A 20,491-nucleotide genomic window follows, 5' to 3' on the forward strand; every position below is an offset into this window, starting at 1 on the left:
ACTTAGTGCCAGTAACTAAGTAACTGGCACTAAGATGGAACTAGTAAATGTGTTTGGGAGGGGCTTCCATAATTGTGGTCTCACCACAGAAAGGACCCTGTCTCAGTTGAATCTTGCCCAACCTTTGAATGCAGAGTTTCAACTAGCAGGTAGGTTCATATGGGAGATGGTAGTCTGCTATTCCTAGCCCTCCAGCTTATACAGGATATTGCTGCAGTAGAAGGCAGCTCCTCCACTTCATGCGTCCTGTAACTATTCACTGTCAAATCTCATATGAGGGGAAAATGTTTTCCTCCCTTCACCTGTTATGACTATCATACCCTGGTAGTGAATTCAAAACCCATTCATCTGAACCTACTTAGAAACCAATATTTTTCTTAACTGCCCAAGGCTAGTTGCTTTGGGTGCCCTTCAGGGAAAAAGGTGAGGTACAAATCAAATAATAAATAAATTTGCAATCATCTGTCTCTCACACACATTCACACTATCTTGTAATTGTTAAAACAACCCTATTGGGTAGTTCAATATTATCTCCATATTGCAGATGGGGGGGCAACAGAGGGGGAATAACTTGCCTAAAGTCACAAAATGAGGTCATGGCAGAAAGATGATTCATACCAAGGACTTCCCATTTTATCTCTTAACCACTTCGCTTCACCACCAAAATTCTAGGTTGTCAAGTAAGTCTTTTGGCCTTTTACATATCTCATAGCAACAAGAAAAGCGGTTCTGACTTCACTTGGTTACATTATCAGATGAAAATACATAGTACAATAGTATGCTTGGAAAGAGCTCACATTTAGACTACAAATGAATAGCTACACTGTGCTTGCAGCATTAAATGTGTATCTGTATCTGCCAGTCTCAACAGAAGGACATATTTGGTACTGAGCAGCAGTTCGTCTTAATGACTAGAAATGAGACTCCACAAAACTTGTTCATGAACTTCTGAATTGTGGATGTGGAAAAGATCCAAATATTCAGTCCATTCATCTTCACCACAATCATTCTGGTATAGAAACATCAGACATTGAAGCTAAAATCTCATCTAAAGTATAATACCACAGGCAGAGAGACTGGATAAGCAAAAATGCACTGTAGAGCAAGGAATAAGCTTAATGTTTAATACAGTTGCTTACAGTATGTAAGTAAAAACCAGACCATACATTGCAAGGAAAGGTGAAAACTCCCAAGATCACCAGTTGTGGGTAAGTTCCTTCCTTACCCCAAATACACTGAATTAGAGATGTAAAATTTCTGGAAATTTTGAAGCTCGGAAAAAGCAATTATTTTAGGAAAATGGAAATTTTTGGAAAAATTAAAAAAATGCTACATTAGCACTTTTTTCTTTTCCAGATTGAAAGTCATTTTGTTATTTTAGGAACATAAATTATGACTGTGGACAATTTGAATTGGCATAAAATTATCACAACTAGCATATTAAAAATATAGTGTATCCAAACAATTATTACAAACAGAATTTACTTTTTTATAATTTTTTTTGTAATTCTAACAAATGGAGCAACAGTCTCCTGAACTGTTTACTAGTTTATGTGGAACAGACAAAAAATCCTCCACAAAACAATTTTTAAAAATCCAGAAGTAACAATTATTCATATTTCCTCTCCACAGTATTAAATAAAAATAAAAAACCCATTCTCATAAAAAGAATTGAAGGGTGGGAAGTCAAAGGGTGTAGGACTAAGTTTCAGTGAATGGGCGTGAAATTTAATCAGAATCATTTTCTGAGCTATAATTATCAGTTTCAGTCTCTGCTTCTGCAGCTACTCTGTTGTGTCTGTCATTATCACAGTTATTATGGACTTCTAAAAACTGAAGGTTTGCCCTGAATAAAACAAGCTTCTCTACCCTTTCACATGTCAGTTTATTTCTTGATTTAGTGTGTTTTCAAACACAGACCAGATTCTTTCACATGCAGAAGTGAAATTGTCAGATCTCCCACTGATTGCTTTGTGTTTTCTTTGCAAGGATTCTACAAAGAAGACACTAATCTATGGTTGTGGGTAGGGGAAGTAAAGAACCAGATTAGTAGTCATTAAATTATTATTTACACAAAGGTTATAAAGATAAACTAATGTAGGTAAATGATTCAGTTTTCTGGATTCAGATAAATGTAAACTCTTACCTTTGTAAATTAAGTATATACTTTCAGGTCCTTTTTGTTGCTCTGTATTTTCTTCCAATGCTTTGAGGCCTAGTGAAGAGGACAGAACAGAACCAAACATACCCACCCACATGTAAAAACAAAATTGACACCTTTTTCTTGTGACAATAGAAGCACCTCCTAAAGGAAGAAATGTATCTTGTTCTTGCATTGGAGAGTTCAGTTTGTAAGCTAGGACTTGCTTGTCCTCAGTGCACAGAAATTAGAACAATCTGATACCATACATATTTTTTAGAAATGATTTGGAAAATATTTGAACACCTTCTCTTAAAATATTTTATTCATCATGTTAAAATAAAACATTCCATAACCATTTTTTCTTTCTTTTTTTCAATTTTTTGGAAAACAACAAGGCTTCAGGAGAAAAAACGGGGAAAGTTTTTTCTGAATTTTTCCAGTTTTTTTCTGGGCCTTCACATCTCTAGATTAGACTCTAGTGCAGAGGTGCCAAACTAGTTTCATACTGCAGGCCAAAGACAGCATCTGTGGTGCCTGCTGAGGGCTGGAAGTGATGTCATTGAGTAGGAAGTGATGTCATTGAGCAGGTGATGACCAGAAATAAGCACTTGGCTGTCACCTCATTAGCTCCGAATGACAGAAAATATTATCAAGATGCAAATCTTGGTCCTGTTTTCATAATATGGGAGTGCCTAATTTATCATGTAGAACACCCTTTCAGCAGCACTGCCTTTGCAAAGTAGTGTTCTCTCTAATTTTTTCCGTACTGTGCATAGTAGTTAACAACCTTAGCAGTACATCACCATTGTCCTCTTAAAAAGGGCAATGGCCAGTCTGACTTAATTATAATGAACTACGCCACCCATATCCTCCCTCTACCAACATTCGCCCTATAATGCTGCCTCCCTCAGTCACCACACCCTGGCAAGTCTTCCTTAGAAGCATCACTTCCAATCAGTGATCTGCACATCTTGCCTGGCTCCAGTCAACATGAGAGAGATTAGAGGACAAAAGGGATAAATTGGCACAACTTCTTTCTTTCAGCTCCTATTACAACTGCATGCTCTGCAATCACTTAGCTGTCAATTCTCAAGCCCAATTATGCAGACAGGCTAGATGAGGTTGGAGGAGGTGGGCTGATGTTTGACACCCCTACTCTGTTAGTAGGCCAGAAAATTAAAAGACAACGGCCACCCTATTTTTCTCTCTGGATCTATGGTAGTAGCAGATCTCATACTCTCACAATTTAGGGGCAGCATATCATATGCTCCAGCCCTAGATTACAGTAACTTTTAAAGCAGTTTAAAAGAACACACTGCTATTTGGGTCTATTTAGTTGGAAGTAGTTCTTAGTGTTCAGTACATCTTACTTCTTGATAAGTGCTCAGAACTGTGACCTTTAGTAATGCACACTAAATCTGAGTGGGAAGAGATTTTTCTCTCTGTACAGAAGCACAGGCTTGTTGAATGTTTGAAAAGGGATTTAACATGAAAACAAACTGCAGAACCTTGTCATATTTGGTGAATTATGACATAACCCATTGATTTAAATAGAACATGGATTTATCTGTTTCATTTTTTAAAACCCCCAAACTAGAAAAATATGAACACTAAGGCTGCCATCTTATACATTGTCAGTACATAGGAGTATTGTGCTGTTGGTAGAACTTGTTTCAGAGCAGAAATGCGTAGGATTGGGCTGTCAGTCATCTGTTTGAGTCATGGACTGTCTCTGTAATGTGCCCAGAACAACAAAGCCTTCATGTTTGATAAGTATCATTAAGGACAGCCAAACTTGGTACACCTGGTACCTTAAATTGGCAGACATGAACATGAAACCTGAGTGCTAATCGGGCAAAAAGTTTAGTCATGTACGGGTTCCCCAAAGCTGACCAATACTTGCTTAATGTCTGAAAATATTAGACAAGATCAGTTGCCTCATAAGAACATCAGTCTGCATGTCACAATCTACAATGTGTTAGCATAACATTGTTGAAAGTGGCAAATTGTACTAGCGAACAGTGCAGAAGGAGATCTCTTCTACTCCTCCGCCCCTCCCTGCACCAAATATGGGGAGGGATATATGGAATGGATGCATGAGATAGATAGGAGGTTCTTTTCCTCTCTTGCATTATACCAGAACCAGAGGACATTCACTATGATTGACTGGTGGGAGAATCAGAACAGTGGAAAAGAAATTTCTTTACCCAGAGTGTAACTAATTTGTAGGAACACTCCTTGCCACAGGATATTGTGACAGCACCTGGCCTAGATGCTCCTAAAAGGGGTTTATTCAGATTTAAGGAGGAAAAGTCCATCATATGTTACAAGTCATGATAACTCTATGCATCCTCCAGATTTCCTATCTCTGAATGCCAGATGCAAAGGAGTGGCAACAGGCATCTTGTTGTCTTGAATGCTCCCTGAGGCATCTGTGAGATCCTGGAAGTTAGCCTGCTCCAGCAAGGTTCTTATGACCAGGGGACATGAAGAGGTATAAAACTCTTTTGATATTATGAAACTGAAATTTTTACCATACTTTCCCCCAGCCGTTGGAATACAGGAGCTATAACCCCTTAAACATAGACTTAAATGTGTGCATTTGTGGCAGGATCACAACCCAGCCATTACGTGATTACGTGGAACAGAATGTTAGGGTGGTAAAAAGTGCAGCAAAAGCTACTTGTGGTGTAACTCCTTAAGCGTCAGTGTTAACTGATGGTTTATTTGGTGTTTAAACAGGTAAAGAATTTCTGCTTGAATTCTTTGCCTTTTATATGAATGTATTAACATACTTTCATCCTGTTCTATTCTTTTCCCTTCCTTTTGCATTGTGTTCTTGAAAGACTGGCTGCAGCTTGGTTCTCTGGAGGTTTTGTTGTTTGGTCTGAATATCTGGCTTTGGGCACTTCTACTGAAGTTGGATATCATTTGCACACTATTGTATCTGGAAAGAGGAAGTCAGCATTCTGTCAGATTGATAGTACAACAGTAATATTTCTCTTTCTTCCCTACAAGAGCGGAAAGAAGGCAGTTAAAGCAGTCTTATGGGTTTCAGCGGATGGACTCCGAGTCGTTGATGAGAAAACAAAGGTTAGATGTTCCAAATTTTGAAACCATAATTGATGGAACCAAGTGTATAATCTAGTTTGGTGTTAAGAGCTATAACATAGTCCCCTCATTGTTCCCTTTAGTACAGTTTGCTGAGAACTGCATGCATGCTTAGTTCAACTCATCAAAGATACCTACTAAATATGATTTGCTTTTTAATATTTGGTTTTGCTTTGGGTTTTTAAGTCCCTGTCAGCTTTGTGCTTTGAGTTCCTGTTTGCTTGAGGTGTTCTTGCTTCACTCATAATAGTAACAGGAAAAAGACAAAGCCTTGCCCCTGTTGCTCTTTCTACCCTACAGAAGAGATTATACTTCATGTAGGAATTTGTTGATTTTTATTTCACTGTATCTTAAGCTTCTGAGAATGCAATGAGGGAATGAGACCTATGATGCTGAGGTTATAAAAGCATAACATTACTCAATTTTGATTTTACTATTGAGCTCTGAAATATCTCTATTGCACAGAAGGGGAGCATACAACTTAACCTGTCTCATTCTAATTGCAAAGGTGCAAGCCTCTAAAACCAAGCATGATGCCCTTGTTAAACATTCAGATGAGCCCAACCCTACTTTGAGATTGACATTATGCAGTGATTTTTTTTTAAGGTTTACTGCTTTGTAAGAGGGATTGCTTTTTGTACTTGAAAAGCTGACAACAATCAGGCCAACCTGCACTCTTCCCAGTTCATTAGCAAGAACACAGATTGCAGTCGAGCTCATTTCAGATCAGCAGGAGCCTTGCCAATGATTTGAACATGCAGGGGATTGAAGCTATCCTTTATTTACCTTTTGAAGGTAGCCCATATGTGGTATTACCTGCATGGGGTGAATTTTACCCAAAGGCATTCTTGCTTCTCTTGCATATGCAGTCAGTAGCTCATCCCTTACTCCATGCCACATTATATACAATACTGCAGGGGTTTTACTTTGGACACTGCAGATAGCACAAGTGGGTCCTCCTGCCACCTTTATTCTCAGCAATGAAGTCCCTGGGGACCCATGAAAATTTTGGAGTAGATGGATCCCCTCCAGTGGGGCTGTTCTTTGTACACCTAACTTGGAGACTGTGACAAAAGCTGATGGAATCATGTATGTAAATGAGTTTAGAATTCTACTGGAGAATAGTAGTAGTACTAATAGTACTACTACTACTACTACTACTACTACTACTACTTGTTGGCATCCTTCAGTCTAAGAAGACTCTGGTATCGCACTCTGAATAGTGTTCTGGAACAGAGTGTCCTCTCCAGTGCGCGAAGCCTGGGTAAAGTAGATATGGAGGATAGACTGTTACCCATGCAGCAAATCCCCCCTCTCCACGTCGCTGAAATGGTCCAATGGAAAGGCAGAGGCCAATACGGTTGGTTCCAGCGGCATCGCAGGAGTTGCCAGAACGTGACTGTGTTCAGCCATGAACTGCCTCAGGGACTCCGGCTCCGGATTTTGCCTCGAGGTTGACTCCTGAAGCCTTTTCCATAACTGGATGTAGCCACAAGACAGTGGAGGTTTTGGATCAGAGTTTTCCTTCTCTCAGATGAGCTGCCTTCCCAGGCTAACGATTCCCATCTACCCGGTGGGAGTAATACAATAATACTACTAATACTACTAATAGTAAGCAAGGGCTAATAGTGTAGCTCAGTGTTTCTCAAACTGTGGGTCGGGACCCACTAGGTGGGTCCCCATTTATTTCAATATTATATTTTTAATATACTAGACTTGATGCTACCATGGTATGTGACTGCATTTGGGGAAATGTTATAGATCTGTACATTTAACAGGCTATTCTGTATATGTTTTTATCAATGATTGTCAATGGGACTTACTCCTGGGTAAGTGTGGGTAGGATTGCAGCCTAGGATTGTTAAAAATTTTCCTGCTTGGTGATGTCACTTACAGTTATGACATCAGTCCCAGTGGGTCCTGACCGATTCTCATTCTAAAAAGTGGGTCCTGGTGCTGAAAATTTGAGAACCACTGGTGTAGCTAGAAAGTGCCAGATGGACATCTTGACCATCTATCTAGGCTAGATAGCCCTGGGCAACCCAAACAGCATGGACCTTGCAGGTTTGTTGTAAGGATTAGTGAGTTATGTGTGAATGCCCCAAAATATAAATGCCACGTTGTTTTAAAACTTGATTTTCCAGGAGTTAGCATAGACAGACTGTGGCTTTGCCCCTGCTGATGGTTATCCAGCTTCTAGGTAAATGTACTCACTGGAACTTGAGGACAGACTTGTTTTGGTGCACATGCCCTGTATGTTTTGAACTCCTAACTGTATAATCCTTGGCAGTAATATGGCTGCCTCTTGGTGTTTGGATAAATTGCAAAAGTTCATTGCAAATTGCAAGTTTAAAGGGCAAGATTCTGAAGCAAAATAAGCAAATCTTGAGCAGATGCTTGCTCAAAGAAATTTAAGTATGTATTTATATAGGCATTTACTTCTGTGAGCATGTATGCACATATGATATGTATGTATGCCTACAAACAGCTACATGAGGAATCCTTGCTAATGATTTACTTTTTACTTATCTGAAGTCAGGTTGATAATTTGTTGTGTAGATAGCAAAGAGTAAAGTTTGGCATTAACCTGATAGCTTTCAACTGTCTGCCTTGTTGAACTATATTTTTGATGTAATAGTCTCTGCTTCTGTAGTGACCTCAGTTTCTTACATTGTCACCTTGGGTCTCTTTTCTCTAGGACCTCATAGTTGATCAGACAATAGAGAAGGTTTCTTTCTGTGCTCCAGACAGAAATTTTGACAGGGCATTTTCTTACATCTGTCGAGATGGCACTACGCGACGCTGGATATGCCATTGCTTTATGGCTGTAAAAGACACAGTAAGTTGGTGTTTGAATCAGGGACAGCAAGAAGTAACCATTTTGGTTCCTAAAGAAATTCAGCTACTTAAATTATGGACACTCTATATTTGAGCTAGACTCTATATTTTTCTCTATATATGTCAAATTCTGTGTTTGTCTAAAGCAGTGTTTCTCAGACTGTGGGTCGGGACCACTAGGTGGGTCACAAGCCAATTTCAAGTGGGTCTCCATTCATTTAAATATTTTTATTTTTAATATAGTAGACTTGCTTTGGTGCCACCATGTTATGTGACAGCACTGGGAAAATATTAGAGCTATACTTTTAACAAACTACTATGTATATATTTTTAACAATGATAGTAAATGGAACTTACTCCTTGGTAAATGTGGGTAGGATTGCAGCCTAGGAGTGTTAAAAATTTTCCTGCTTGATGATGTCACTTCCAGTCATGACATCACTTCTGGTGGGTCCTGACAGAGTCTCATTCTAAAAAGTGGGTCCCAGTGCTAAATGTGTGAGAACTACCGGTCTAGAGAATCTAACTTGCTTATGGAATGGGAAACATAGTATTTAATACAGAACATGTATTCACAAAATTCAGGTATTCGGATCTGGAAATGTTACAGTGCTGCAGATTATCCCCTGTGTGCATTAAGTAAAATGAAGAATGAAATTGTGTTTCTGGCACACTTTTTTAAAAAATATGTATTTAGTTTTTAGTAAGAACTGCCTGGACAGCATATTTCAAAACACAGTTGCTGTTTCAAAGATGCACATCCCTGTATCTAAATGGTTTAATTTACATCCTGTGCTTTGTGACTGAATCTGCTTTATCAGACTTTGTACCCAGAGGGATCTGCGATGTATTGAATGCCAGCTGTCATTTGGCAGCATTTTTGAGATGTGTGTTCCTTTTTTTGGTTTCTAAATGACACAATATCTTTTTCAGGGAGAAAGGTTGAGTCATGCAGTTGGCTGTGCGTTTGCAGCTTGTTTGGAGCGAAAGCAAAAAAGGGAGAAGGAGTGTGGAGTGACTGCCACCTTTGATGCCAGCAGAACCACGTTCACAAGAGAGGGGTCATTCAGGGTTACTACAGCAACTGAACAAGCAGAGAGAGAGGAAGTCATGAGGCAGATACAAGACACTAAAGGTGTGATGTGCAAACCTGACTGAAACATAAGGTCCTACTGTTGTGAATCAGGTTCTTCAGTAAACTACAACTTGACTAACAAAACACCATTATGAATGTTGAGCAGAATGCGTTTTCATCACTCATCTGATGTTATTACCATCAGGCTAGCATTTCTAATGCTAGTCTGATGGTGAACGCTAAAATCGATTTTTGCCCAGCCCACAGGTATATACATTTGGTCCCTGTTGTGTATATGCAACATTGGGCAGAAATGGCTTAATTATGGTACATTTACTTGAATATTTTGCATTGTAAGTGGCTATAATATTGCCACTAATATAATTGGGTAAGAGGCACTTTTTCAAGTGGGTGCTCCTTTTTTTAGCAGGGGGAGAGTAACTGGCCCACCTCACCCTAGCACTGTCTGTTCTAGTGGCTGTCTGCTGGTATTCATTTGCATCTTTTTAGATTGTGAGCCCTTTTGGGACAAGGAGCCTTTTAGTTATTTGATTTTTCTTTGTAAACCGTTTTGTGAACTTTTAGTTGAAAAGCGGTATATAAATACTGTTAATAATAATAATATGAGTGTCTCGTGGCCATGGAACCCAAGTGGTGGGTTCCAAATGAAATCAAAAGTAAATATAAATACTTTGATTTGCCATGTGTGTGTTTAGCAACCTCTTGAGAGTTTGAACCTAAAATATTGCTCTGAATCCTGCCTCTAAGATGATAACAGTTAAATGAGTATTTGACAGATTTTCTGGGTGCTCAATTGAAAAACAAATCAGTTCTAGTTCTTTCTGAACATGGTTTTGTTTGTCTGATACTAAAGGAAAAATATCTGGGGATCTGCTACACTCTGAGTCACTGAGCTTAGAAATAGTAGTATTCTGTTTGCCAAGATAAGAGTGTTCACAATTCAAAGATACCAATGAGCAGCTACTGAAAAATAGGCTATGCTAGGTGAATAGGGACAACTGTGCCTCTGAATTTCCCTGCCCATATACAAGGACTACCACTTAACAGGTGCCCAGCTGACAGTGGCCCCTAAGGTATTAAGAGAAATTATCTCTTAATAGACAAGCCCAGAAATGGTGGTTGGGCCTGACATAGCACAGATCAGATGAGCCCATGCCAGGGCAGCTTCTGCTGGCACACCTTTATCAGAATTTTGTGTCCCCCTATTAAAATGGCAGAGATATCAATCACTTCTCTTAATAGGTTGGGTAGAAGCTTAAACGACAACACCAAGAGGCAATGGTTGGAGTGTTTGCTAAAGCATTGCTGGATAATTGTATCATAATGCTGATCATATGCATTCTATAATCTGCATTAACTGTGATAATGCATTGACTAACAGAAACCAGTTTAGTATTTTGTAGAAGGAATCCTGTAAATTTACAGGAGGATTTTAAACAATCCTGAGTGTAGTCGCCATTTGCTTATTCAGAACAGTAGACATGTTGCTACTACTAAAACGTGTCATTTTATTTTCTTCCACAGTTGAAATAGATGTGAAAACAGCCCCCTCAAGTGTTTTACCAGGCAATGCAGCTCCGTCTCCAAGCTCCCCAACCTCACCTACTGCTGATGTTTCAGCCTCGGACAAAGAGACGAATAATCCTCATGCCATCCCGCGAAGACATGCTCCCATAGAGCAACTAGCCAGACAAGGCTCTTTCAGAGGTTTCCCTGCTCTTAGCCAGAAGATGTCCCCATTTAAACGCCAGCTTTCATTGCGAATAAATGAGTTGCCTTCAACGGTGCAAAGGAAGACCGACTTTCCCATGAAAAATGCAGGTGGGGCAAAATTTCTTCCTTTGTTCAATATTTTTTGTAGTTGGGTTCATTTTAACTTGGTTCTCCAGAATGGAGGGAGGCCCCACAGAAAAATGTTCACATGAATCTCTACTCTTTGTCCCGCTCCAACTGTGTTGTCTTTGCACCCACATGTACTTGATTCTTCTCTTGAATTCTTCCTCTGCATAGTGTTATATAGGTGGGGCCTCAGTATCCATGGGGAATCCATTTTCAGTTTCCCAAAGGAAACTGGAAGTATCATTTTGTTCAGCTAAGAGGGCCATTCTGTAGCCCACAGAGGCAGTGGGCTGATGCACTTCAGAAAGCCCTCCAGAAGGGACAGGAGCAGAGCTCCGGTGGGGCCCAAGACTGGCTCAGCATGGGTCTAGGAGACCTGTATTGAGCCAGATCCACAGATACACAGTTCGCAGATACAGAAACCCCACCTGCATATATTTACACCTAGCTCTAAAATGTGTTAATTCTTCCTAACTACCTTGTAGTTCGAACTACACGGAGCATATTCAGAGGTAGAGATATGTGATCTAAGCAGTCACATCATGAGCATCTTGACTAAGTTATCCTAACTCATAGCTGTGTTTGCAGAGACAAATGAATTGAACTTGTTCGTGTGTGAGAGATTAATAAATTATGGTACAATGAATCTTGATTTAACAGACAGGAAATAATGATGTCTCCTCCTTTAAAAATTAGTCATGTTTTTCACATGCAATGTGTGCATTGTCATACATGCATTCTGGTTTAACAGGCACCTTTCTCCCCTCTATTAGCCCATTAAATCATACTGTACTGTTAAAAATGCAAACAGATGCTCTGGGAAAAGGTATGAAATCACAAAGCAATTTCATTCTTGATTCCCATTCATCAGAATTCTGTTGGGCCTTGTTTGTCTTCTAAGCTAGGGGTGCCCAAACTCTGGCCTGGGGACCACTTGTAGCCCTTAGGGACTCCCAATCTGGCCATCATGGAGCCCCCAGTTTCCAATGAGCCTCTGGAGACTTGTTGGAGTCAGTACTGGCCTGATGCAACCACTCTCAGTGTGAGGGCAACTGTTTGACCTCTTACATGAGCTGTGGGACAAGGGCTCCCTCCACTGCTTGCTGTTTCACATCTGTGATGCAGCAGTGGCAGGGAAGGAAAGGCCAGTCTTGCTTTGTGCAAGGTCCTTTATAGGCCTTGTGCTATTGCAAGACTTTCTTTCATTCATATAAGTTCATTATATATCTCTAATATATTCATTTATGTAAATTTGAAATGTAAATTAATTCTTTTCTTTTTTCCTGGCCCCCGACACAGTGTCAGAGAGATGATGTGGCCCTTCTGCCAAAAAGTTTGGACACCTGTTTTTAGGCCTTCACCATGAATTTGTGATACGATGCATGCAATCTTGCATAGACATCAGGAATAACTCGGGCTGGGGGGGAGATGGGAAATTTGAGTCCTCTGTCTTCGGTTGCCTGCATTTCTATGCAATCTGTGTTCTTGCTTGCAGTTCCTGAAGTTGAAGGGGAACTGGATAGCATTAGTTCCTTGTGCTCCCAGATTACAAATGCATTTAGTACACCATCTGAAGACCCTTTCTCTTCTGCCCCTATGACGAAACCAGTCACAGCAGTTGCACCACAGTCTCCTGCTTTCCAAGGTGTGTCCTCTTCAAACTTGAAAGTATTGATGCTTGATACATACACAATGCTTCTTTCCACTGGTGTCATTGCTTTAATGTGTCAAATGTCTTGCAGCCATTTTGTTTGCATTTGAAGCCATCTTCTTTTGTTCATCTATATGCTTGTTGTCTCCTGTGTTTGCATTCCAACAAAGATGAGAACCCGCACACAAGCGATACATTAATTCTAGGAAAGGAATTAAAGTATGCCTTTCAGACATTGTTGAATAAAATATTACCATGTAGGGAATGTATAATTTCAATTCAGCTTTGCTGGGCTTTCCCAACTAACTGAATGGTTTCTAAAATGCGTGAAATTAGTAACTGTTCAGCCTCAACATTGCAGTGACCACACTTAAGAGTAGAGCAAGGAAAATGGGGATTCTCAGTTTCAGAGCTGTATTTGTGTTTGGCTTTGACTCCCCAACCTGAAATGATATGCTGCTTCAAAAATATTAATAGTTCTGCATTACCACAAGTAATATTGAAGCCTGATCCTTGTGTTAATGGAGATAACAGCCTCTATGGATGTAGGTTAAAGATAAAATGTGACTGATTGGATTTCACAGTAGAAATTGTTTTCAATAGCCAAAGGACCTTACATGACAAAATTGCTATAGTACTTATGAATTAAAGCTGCACCCTCAGTGTTCAAGGAAGTAAGCATATGTAGTCTATGGTCCAGATAACATGATCTCTAACTTTTAATTTTTATTGCACAGCAAAAAGTGCTGATTTCTTGGTTAGAATAATCGAAGTATAAAATATGGAGCCTATCCTGTTAGTGCGCTAGTGAAGAAATCCAGTTGTCTTATGGCAGACACAAAAGCGAATTTAACTGAAAGACACCATGAGAGATGCCTGTAGATTAACAGTGTGAAAGTGACTCTGTTTTTGGTTGTTGCATGCTGGCAGAAATCATGCATTCATTTTAACATCCCTGTCACCTGCATGCCTTGCATGAATTAACAGCATTGATGTTGTCTGCTCCCATTTTAGTTAATGGCACTGCCTCTGCCTTCAGTGTGCTTGCAGCTAAACCAGCTCAAACTCCTGTAGCACCCACAGCAATGCCAGTTCGTGAAACCAATCCTTGGGCTCATGCCCCTGCCGCTCCAGCTGCTGCTAAAACTGGAGCTGCAGCCGCTCTTTCTGGTAAGACTGGACGTAGATTCTGAGAGTTGCTTTTAAAGGGTTGCAGCCCGGGATGCTCTACTACAGGGACCTTAATCTGGTCCAGCAAAGCAGTTACTTTCTGGCATCTAAAATATTTGGGGGGGGGGGGTCAAATCAAGGATCAGTGATGGGAGAAGCAATCTTTATTCAACATTTTAGGTGGGCAGGAATACTTCAGGTGCAATTCATGTTTTATTTTGGTTTATAGAAAGAGCTGTTTAGAAAGCCTGAAACTTTGCTCTTGCAATACAGTATCTATGTTTATGTATCCAGGTTACCTTTCTGATTTTCAGAAAAAAATTGCTTTAGAAAACCAAAGCTAGGTGCTGTAGATAAACTGCATAACTTGACCTTCCAAACCTTCAGTACAGCATGAAGTGCAGCAAATGTGGGGGGTGAGAGAGTCCTTTCAGTTTCTGCTTTCTTTTGAAATATGGGCACTTCTACTGCTCTAAGGGTAAGCTAGTCACAAGACCTCCTCTTCCCACACCAAAAAGGTAGGGATTGTCATGCTTGGTTTGTAAGCAGGTGGCAGCAGCAGCAACCCAAGAAATTCCTGCAATTGTTGCCTTCTCTTGAGCAATATGAAGGAACTGTGCACTCCGCACTCCCAAATCATGCCCCTTGGCACATGCAGAGGAGGCAAGGAAAGGGACCAGTAGTCAAGTCAAGTCAACCTTTATTAGGCATAAAAGACCAGTAGTAAATTCTAGCTGGATATTGAGTTAAGCTGGAATGTGTAATCCCCATGTGTCATATAATGTATAAATGTAAATAGGTGCTCTTATATAGAGAAGGCTCGTTTAATGTCCTCTAGCCAGTTCTCCTGCTAGCATCTGTTCTGCAAGGTCTACAGCAGACCTTTCGTAGCCTATATTGCTTCTTGAGGCACTGTAACCAGAACGCATGAGCTGAACCTTTTACATAGCTATGGCTTCAGTTCTAGTTGAAGAAAGAGTCCAACTGTCTCAAGGTTAAGCAGCAAGCTTAGCTGAAGTCTTTTGGGATAGTGAAGAAATGGGATAGCAATAAATGTCATACTGGGTACAAAGAGTAAAGAAACTTGCAGCGTGTAGAAGGTTGGAGGTTTAGCATGGTTGGGGAATTGGATGGATGGGAGGGAGGAAATGAAACAGGATACTGAAAGTAATTATATTTAGTAGAAATTGAACATGAAATAAACTGAAATGTCAAGTATTTAATATTACAGAACAATTAGAAAGAGGTTAACAGACTGAATTGCCTAGAAAGTGTAAGGAAAGAGTAGAAGTGAAGGAAGGGAAAGAAGGAGAGCAACAAGCTGTCAGTAAGTACAGTTTCAAACTATTGTATGAATTTCACAAATTATGAGTTCTGGGTGACAAGGTGCATATTGTATCTATATAGTCTTGTAATCTGCAGTCTGATAATGGGACAGTGCATGTGTCCCTGACCCCAATCTGGAATGCATATAAATCCCCAGGACCCGAAAATCTTGGCTTAAGCATGGACTGTCTGATCCATTCCTGAATCCTGGTTGTCAATGAGCACTTGTGCTTCCTGAGTAGAGCCATAGACAGTTGGAATGGGGCTAGAAAGGTATCAGGAACCTTGTCCAGTCCAATTTCAGAGTCTCTGGTATAACTTCCATTGCTACAACCTGACTCCTGTATTTCAGTTAAGAGCCTCTTGTTTGAATTACAGTGGGGCAATATTGATGTCAACTGCTGGTACAGATCTAAGTACCCCAAGCCAAAAGTGATTGGAAGCTGACACTGCTTCAGGGTGACTATTACTAAAAAGCAATGGTCAGAAACAGAGTGAAGAACATACCCAGGCTGAGATGTTGCCCTAACTCCTGTTTTCCTTCACAGGTACTGAATGGAGTACCAACTCTGGGGCAGCCTCACCAGTTTTGTTCCAGGCAAACCACAGGCGCACGCCATCGGAAGCAGACCGTTGGCTGGAAGAGGTGTCCAAAACTGTCCGAGCACAGCAGCCACAACCACAGCCTCCTGTACCCCAGCCACTCCTTCCACCACCTGCTGTTTCTCAGGCAGCACCAGCTTTTCCAGTCAGCACCTTCATAGCCCCTCAGCCAGTGCCCGTTGGTGTGGTGCAGCCAATGCAGCCTACATTTATCCCAGCTCAGCCTTATGCTGTTGCAAATGGAATGCCCTATTCGGCTCCCAGTGTACCAGTGGTTGGAATCACCCCTTCCCAGATGGTAGCCAATGTCTTTGGCACTGCAAGTCACACTCAAGTATCCCACTCACATCAATCGCCAAGTCTTATAAAACAGCAGACATTTCCTCAGTATGAAACTAACAGTGCTACTGCCAGCCCTTTCTTTAAACCTCCTGCCCAGCAGCAAAATGGCTCGGCTGCCTTCAACGGTGTAGACACTGCCAAATGGCCCACAGAGGACAAGCATGTACAACCTCCTGCAGTGGCCCAGCAAGTAGATCCATTTGAAGCACAGTGGGCAGCACTAGAAAGCAAGTCAAAGCAACGTACCAACCCATCTCCAACTAACCCTTTCTCGAGTGAATTACAGAAAACTTTTGAGATTGAACTTTAAGCAATTCTGTGGCTTGTGCTTATTCTGCGTGTGTGTGTGTATGTTGAGATTGGGTGGAAGGTATGTAGGGAGCAGATGAGACTTCACAACAGCACACTCAATTGCTGGTGTCCCTACTATGGAATCAACATGGGCGCAGTCATTGGGCAAAAGGCTCCAAGCCCCAGCCACACAGCTATTGGGAAATAATTGAGGAATCGTACCCAGACTGCCTGCCTTCCTGCTTCGGAGCCTGAGCAGCAAAGGAAACCTCAAAAGGGCTGAAGGTAGGAGCTGTGCCCTGAAGTTTTTTGCCACAAGAACTTCAGATGACCTCATAAGAAGAAAAGCAAATGGTGACGTCACTGTCTCTAGGGGGTGTCTGCCGTTCTGCAAGTGACTCATTTCCCTGGTGGGGAAAAGGCACAGTAGTGAATGGGCAGGTGGGGAAAAAATGTGAGCTGCTCAGCGGACATGGTCTGTGGAAAAGGATGAGCTTCCATTTTGAGTAACACAATGATTATATATAAATAAAACAAAGCCAAAATCTTTATTTTTATGCATTTTAGATTATTTTAAATAGTTCTAAATAATAAAAACTGAATGAGTTGTAAGTAATCTTGCCAAAGGTATAAAGGGGGGTTGGTTATAAAATTGTACATAAGATTGATTTTATCACTGATTCTAACGATCAGTAAAATGGGAGTAGGGTGGAGAGCAAAGTTCCTAGCTTGTACTTGTATGTTCATTGTAAGTAGCATATTGCAACAACAATCATGAATCATGACCAATTAAAAAATCACTTTAGAGTAGTTGAAGACCAGTATTGTCTTGGTTTAAAAACAGTTGGTAAGTTCTCTCTTTTTTTTAAAGGAATCAAACTAGATATTGGAATACATATAGGTTCTTTCATGTTCTGCTGCAGTTTCCTTGTCTTAAATCTGTTAACACTACTGTGACAACTTACTGTAACCATTTCTCCAATCAGGTCTACTTAAGAATCCATTTTATGTATGTTTTAAAAGATAATAGATTTTTTTTAAAAGAAGGTTTCTCCCAATGTCCTGTGTGAGAGCTTGTGGCTAGACTGCAGCTATTCATGTTCTTCCTCTGGCAAATCATGAGTCCATCTCATTTTTAATTTTACTTTAAAAACTTGGCCTTACAAGCAAATGTAAGTTATATATTTGTACTGATTTATAATCTGCTTTAACAGAAATAAATGTTGGTAGTAGATGATGTGGCTTTCTCAGTACTTTTTCTTGTCTTTCCAGCAGTCTGTATGCTTGTTTGAACAGAGGGTACTCGGCTCACGCATGACCTAGCAAAACCAATTCAGAACATGCAGCTTCTCTCTTGTATTTTTGTAAGAAATGATTACTTGTAGCAAGAACATCTGAGACTGCTTTAGTTTGGGCTTGGGGGATACTGAGTGTCAAATCTTGGTCTGGGGGTATCCTATTTTGGAAAGCACGGCTCTTCAAATACCTGTCTCTGATCCCACCAGATCTCCTTGCCAATTCTCTTCTGAGTAGTTAACCACTGAGCAAGGTGGTCCTGAAGAAAATCCTGTACTTTGCTGTGCAGCTTTGTGCACAGCACAATTCTCATTCCTGGCATCCTAGAAGTGATTGAGGCAGAACTTGGCACAGCAAAAGGAAAGTTTCATGCGGCCTGGGATAAATAATATTGCCCACAGTTGAAGGCTGTTCCTGGCTACAAATTGCCACTGAAAAACATCTGGCTGTGCTGCTATTTTGATTTTCCTAGATTCCTAGATTTAGCAGAAGCAGGTTTGCCTATATTTAAAACTTAAATTTCTCCTAATGTAAATATACGCATGATTGAATGTGAACTTGCTGTACTGCACTTATGTGTCCAAATCTCTCACCTTTGTTGTCCCCAGTCTTTTTTATGCCTTAGAACACAAATGCAAGCAGCATTGAGCTTCCATCAAAAGGGTAGTGGGGATGCTATCACCATAGAAGAAAGTCTTGCATAGATTCTTGGTTCTTAAACTCCTCAGGAGTTTGAGACCAGAGGTAAGTGTGTGCAGGGGGAAGAGCTAAGGCAGTAACATGATCCTCAGGATTGTGCTGCTGCTGGGGATGGGAGAGGGTTTCTTTTACATAGCAGGAGCCAGTGCAGGAGTTTTGGGGGAGGGGTCTGGAGAGCCCTCCACAAGGCTCTGAACCGCCAAACAGCTAAAAAAATCCCAAAAGGCACTTCCAGTTCTGCAACAAAAATGCAGAACAAAAACAATCTAAAAATTGGTTTTTAGATGTTTGGAAGTGCTGGGAGCTTTGTGGAGAGCCCTACAGGATTCCTGTGCTGGCTCCTGGTAAGTAAAAAAACTCCTTCCATCCTTGGCAGCAGTGGGATCCTGGGGATTGTCCCTTAAAGGGACAGGGATAGGGCTTCCCTGGCTGGGGCATCACAGCATCCCAGTTTGGGAAGCCCTGGCATAGATCCTGAAGAATTCTAATAAATTCCCCTCTACCAATAAGTGGGAATTTCCATAAATAATACCTTAGATTGCTTCTCTAAACTATTACCAATTAGTAATGGTCCATGTATTGTTACAGGCACCTTAATATTGCACTTTTATTGCAGGAATACTTTGCAGCACTAGCTGCACTATTAGTATCTAGGAAAAATGCTGTTCTGTTCACTGGCTAGCTGCTGCTTCTGGGGGATTGCTATGTGGAAGGCTGTACAGATGTCAGATTACTTGATGGCTATGTAGTGAGGCTCACAGTCCCCTCCATAGGACTTTCCTGTTGTTCAACTGCAGTGCTGGAGTGCTTGTTCAGGTCTAGTTAAACAGCAAGGCATTATTTGATAAAGCGTTGAATATGTGCCTGACTACACTGACTGTCTGTTTACCTTCTATGACATATCAGCATTGGAATTCCAAGCCAGCACTGTCACGTTCTTATGGCTCCAGATACTAGCTACCATTCCAGTCCATTAAGATGTGGACGGAATATCATGCTGTTGGCACTGGATCAGTGTTCCTTGGTTTTTTGTTGATGGAGCAGAGTGTAATGTTGGCTGTTGGCATCCAGAGTACTTGGCAATTATATCATTGTCATCCCTGAGCTCTGCAGCCATGAAATTGTGAGCTAAGTGGGGCTTTGATTTGAGCTGCACAGCTTACAGGGAAGGCTGAACAGGACGGTCCTTATTTTGGACTTCTGCAATTCTTGCAAATAAAGGATGGTGGTTTTTCTCTAACACTAGACATTAACTAGCAAATGTTTTGCCTTTTCAGTTTTAATATGGTAATCGTATACATATCTACCCAGAAGTTCCACTATGTTCAGTGGGGCTAATCCTCTAGGACATATGTGTAGGATTTCAGCTTGTATGCATCTTCTCTCTTTATGGGAGAAGAAGAAACAAACTGAATGCAAACTGTTGTAATAAAACATAGTCCATCTTTGTAGTATGTCCTTGGTCTGATTATTGCCTTTGCTACCAAAACAGATAACATGCTGGTGCCAAATTAACTTGGTAGGTATTTATTGTTACTGTCAAAGACCAGCAAAAACAAACACTGAAACAGCCCTCAACAAATTCCAAAGAAAGAGCTCTCCACCTAGCTAGGAAGAAAGCTGTCCTCTGCCCAGGAAGCTCTAATAGTGAAAGATAAGTGGCCAGGGCAGCTATATATGCCTTGTGTTGTCAGAGGCAAGAAAAATGGAGATCTGCTGACATCTTCTTTTCGTTCAATGGCCTTCATTCTCTGTTTTATAGTCACTATTGCCTGAATCAAATCCATTGCCAGAACAATCTCTGGGGAGAACCCCAAGTGTCTCGGCTTCGTGTGTACCGCCTTGAGCCAGGTAGATTGAAAATTATCAATTAAAACCAAAGATGTTAGGCCTTGGGTGTTAAAATTTAGATTGAGCCACTAATAAATGGATGCTAAGGCAATCCTGGCCTTGACCTTTAACAGGCTGGAATCGAGATGTAAGCTTGCATTAGACACATAGCTGGACACTTGTAATATAGATCTTAAACATCTGGACTGGACACATTCAAGTGAGACGAAGAAGAGGGACCAAGAATTGTTCCATA

The 20,491-nt window shown here is 40.7% G+C and overlaps 1 protein-coding gene across 4 annotated transcripts in view; it reads left to right on the plus strand.

Annotated features, from left to right (window-relative positions):
- NUMB (NUMB endocytic adaptor protein) overlaps positions 1–17,647 on the plus strand; it is a 98,116-nt gene extending 80,469 nt beyond the window's left edge. For 3 of the 4 annotated variants that reach the window (XM_066631472.1, XM_066631474.1, XM_066631473.1), the window contains 6 exons: positions 5,162–5,236; positions 7,953–8,093; positions 9,026–9,227; positions 10,713–11,009; positions 12,523–12,672; positions 15,723–17,647. In XM_066631472.1, coding sequence (XP_066487569.1) covers positions 5,162–5,236; positions 7,953–8,093; positions 9,026–9,227; positions 10,713–11,009; positions 12,523–12,672; positions 15,723–16,429 — 1,572 coding nt within the window. In that variant the 3' untranslated portion in view covers positions 16,430–17,647. Of the gene's footprint in view, positions 1–5,161; positions 5,237–7,952; positions 8,094–9,025; positions 9,228–10,712; positions 11,010–12,522; positions 12,673–13,692; positions 13,849–15,722 lie in introns of all 4 variants that reach the window. The other variant, XM_066631475.1, reaches the window with a different exon arrangement.
- Positions 17,648–20,491: the final 2,844 nt, after the last annotated feature.

Source organism: Tiliqua scincoides, chromosome 1 (assembly GCF_035046505.1).
Source record: "Tiliqua scincoides isolate rTilSci1 chromosome 1, rTilSci1.hap2, whole genome shotgun sequence".
In the NCBI taxonomy this organism is placed as follows: domain Eukaryota; kingdom Metazoa; phylum Chordata; class Lepidosauria; order Squamata; family Scincidae; genus Tiliqua; species Tiliqua scincoides.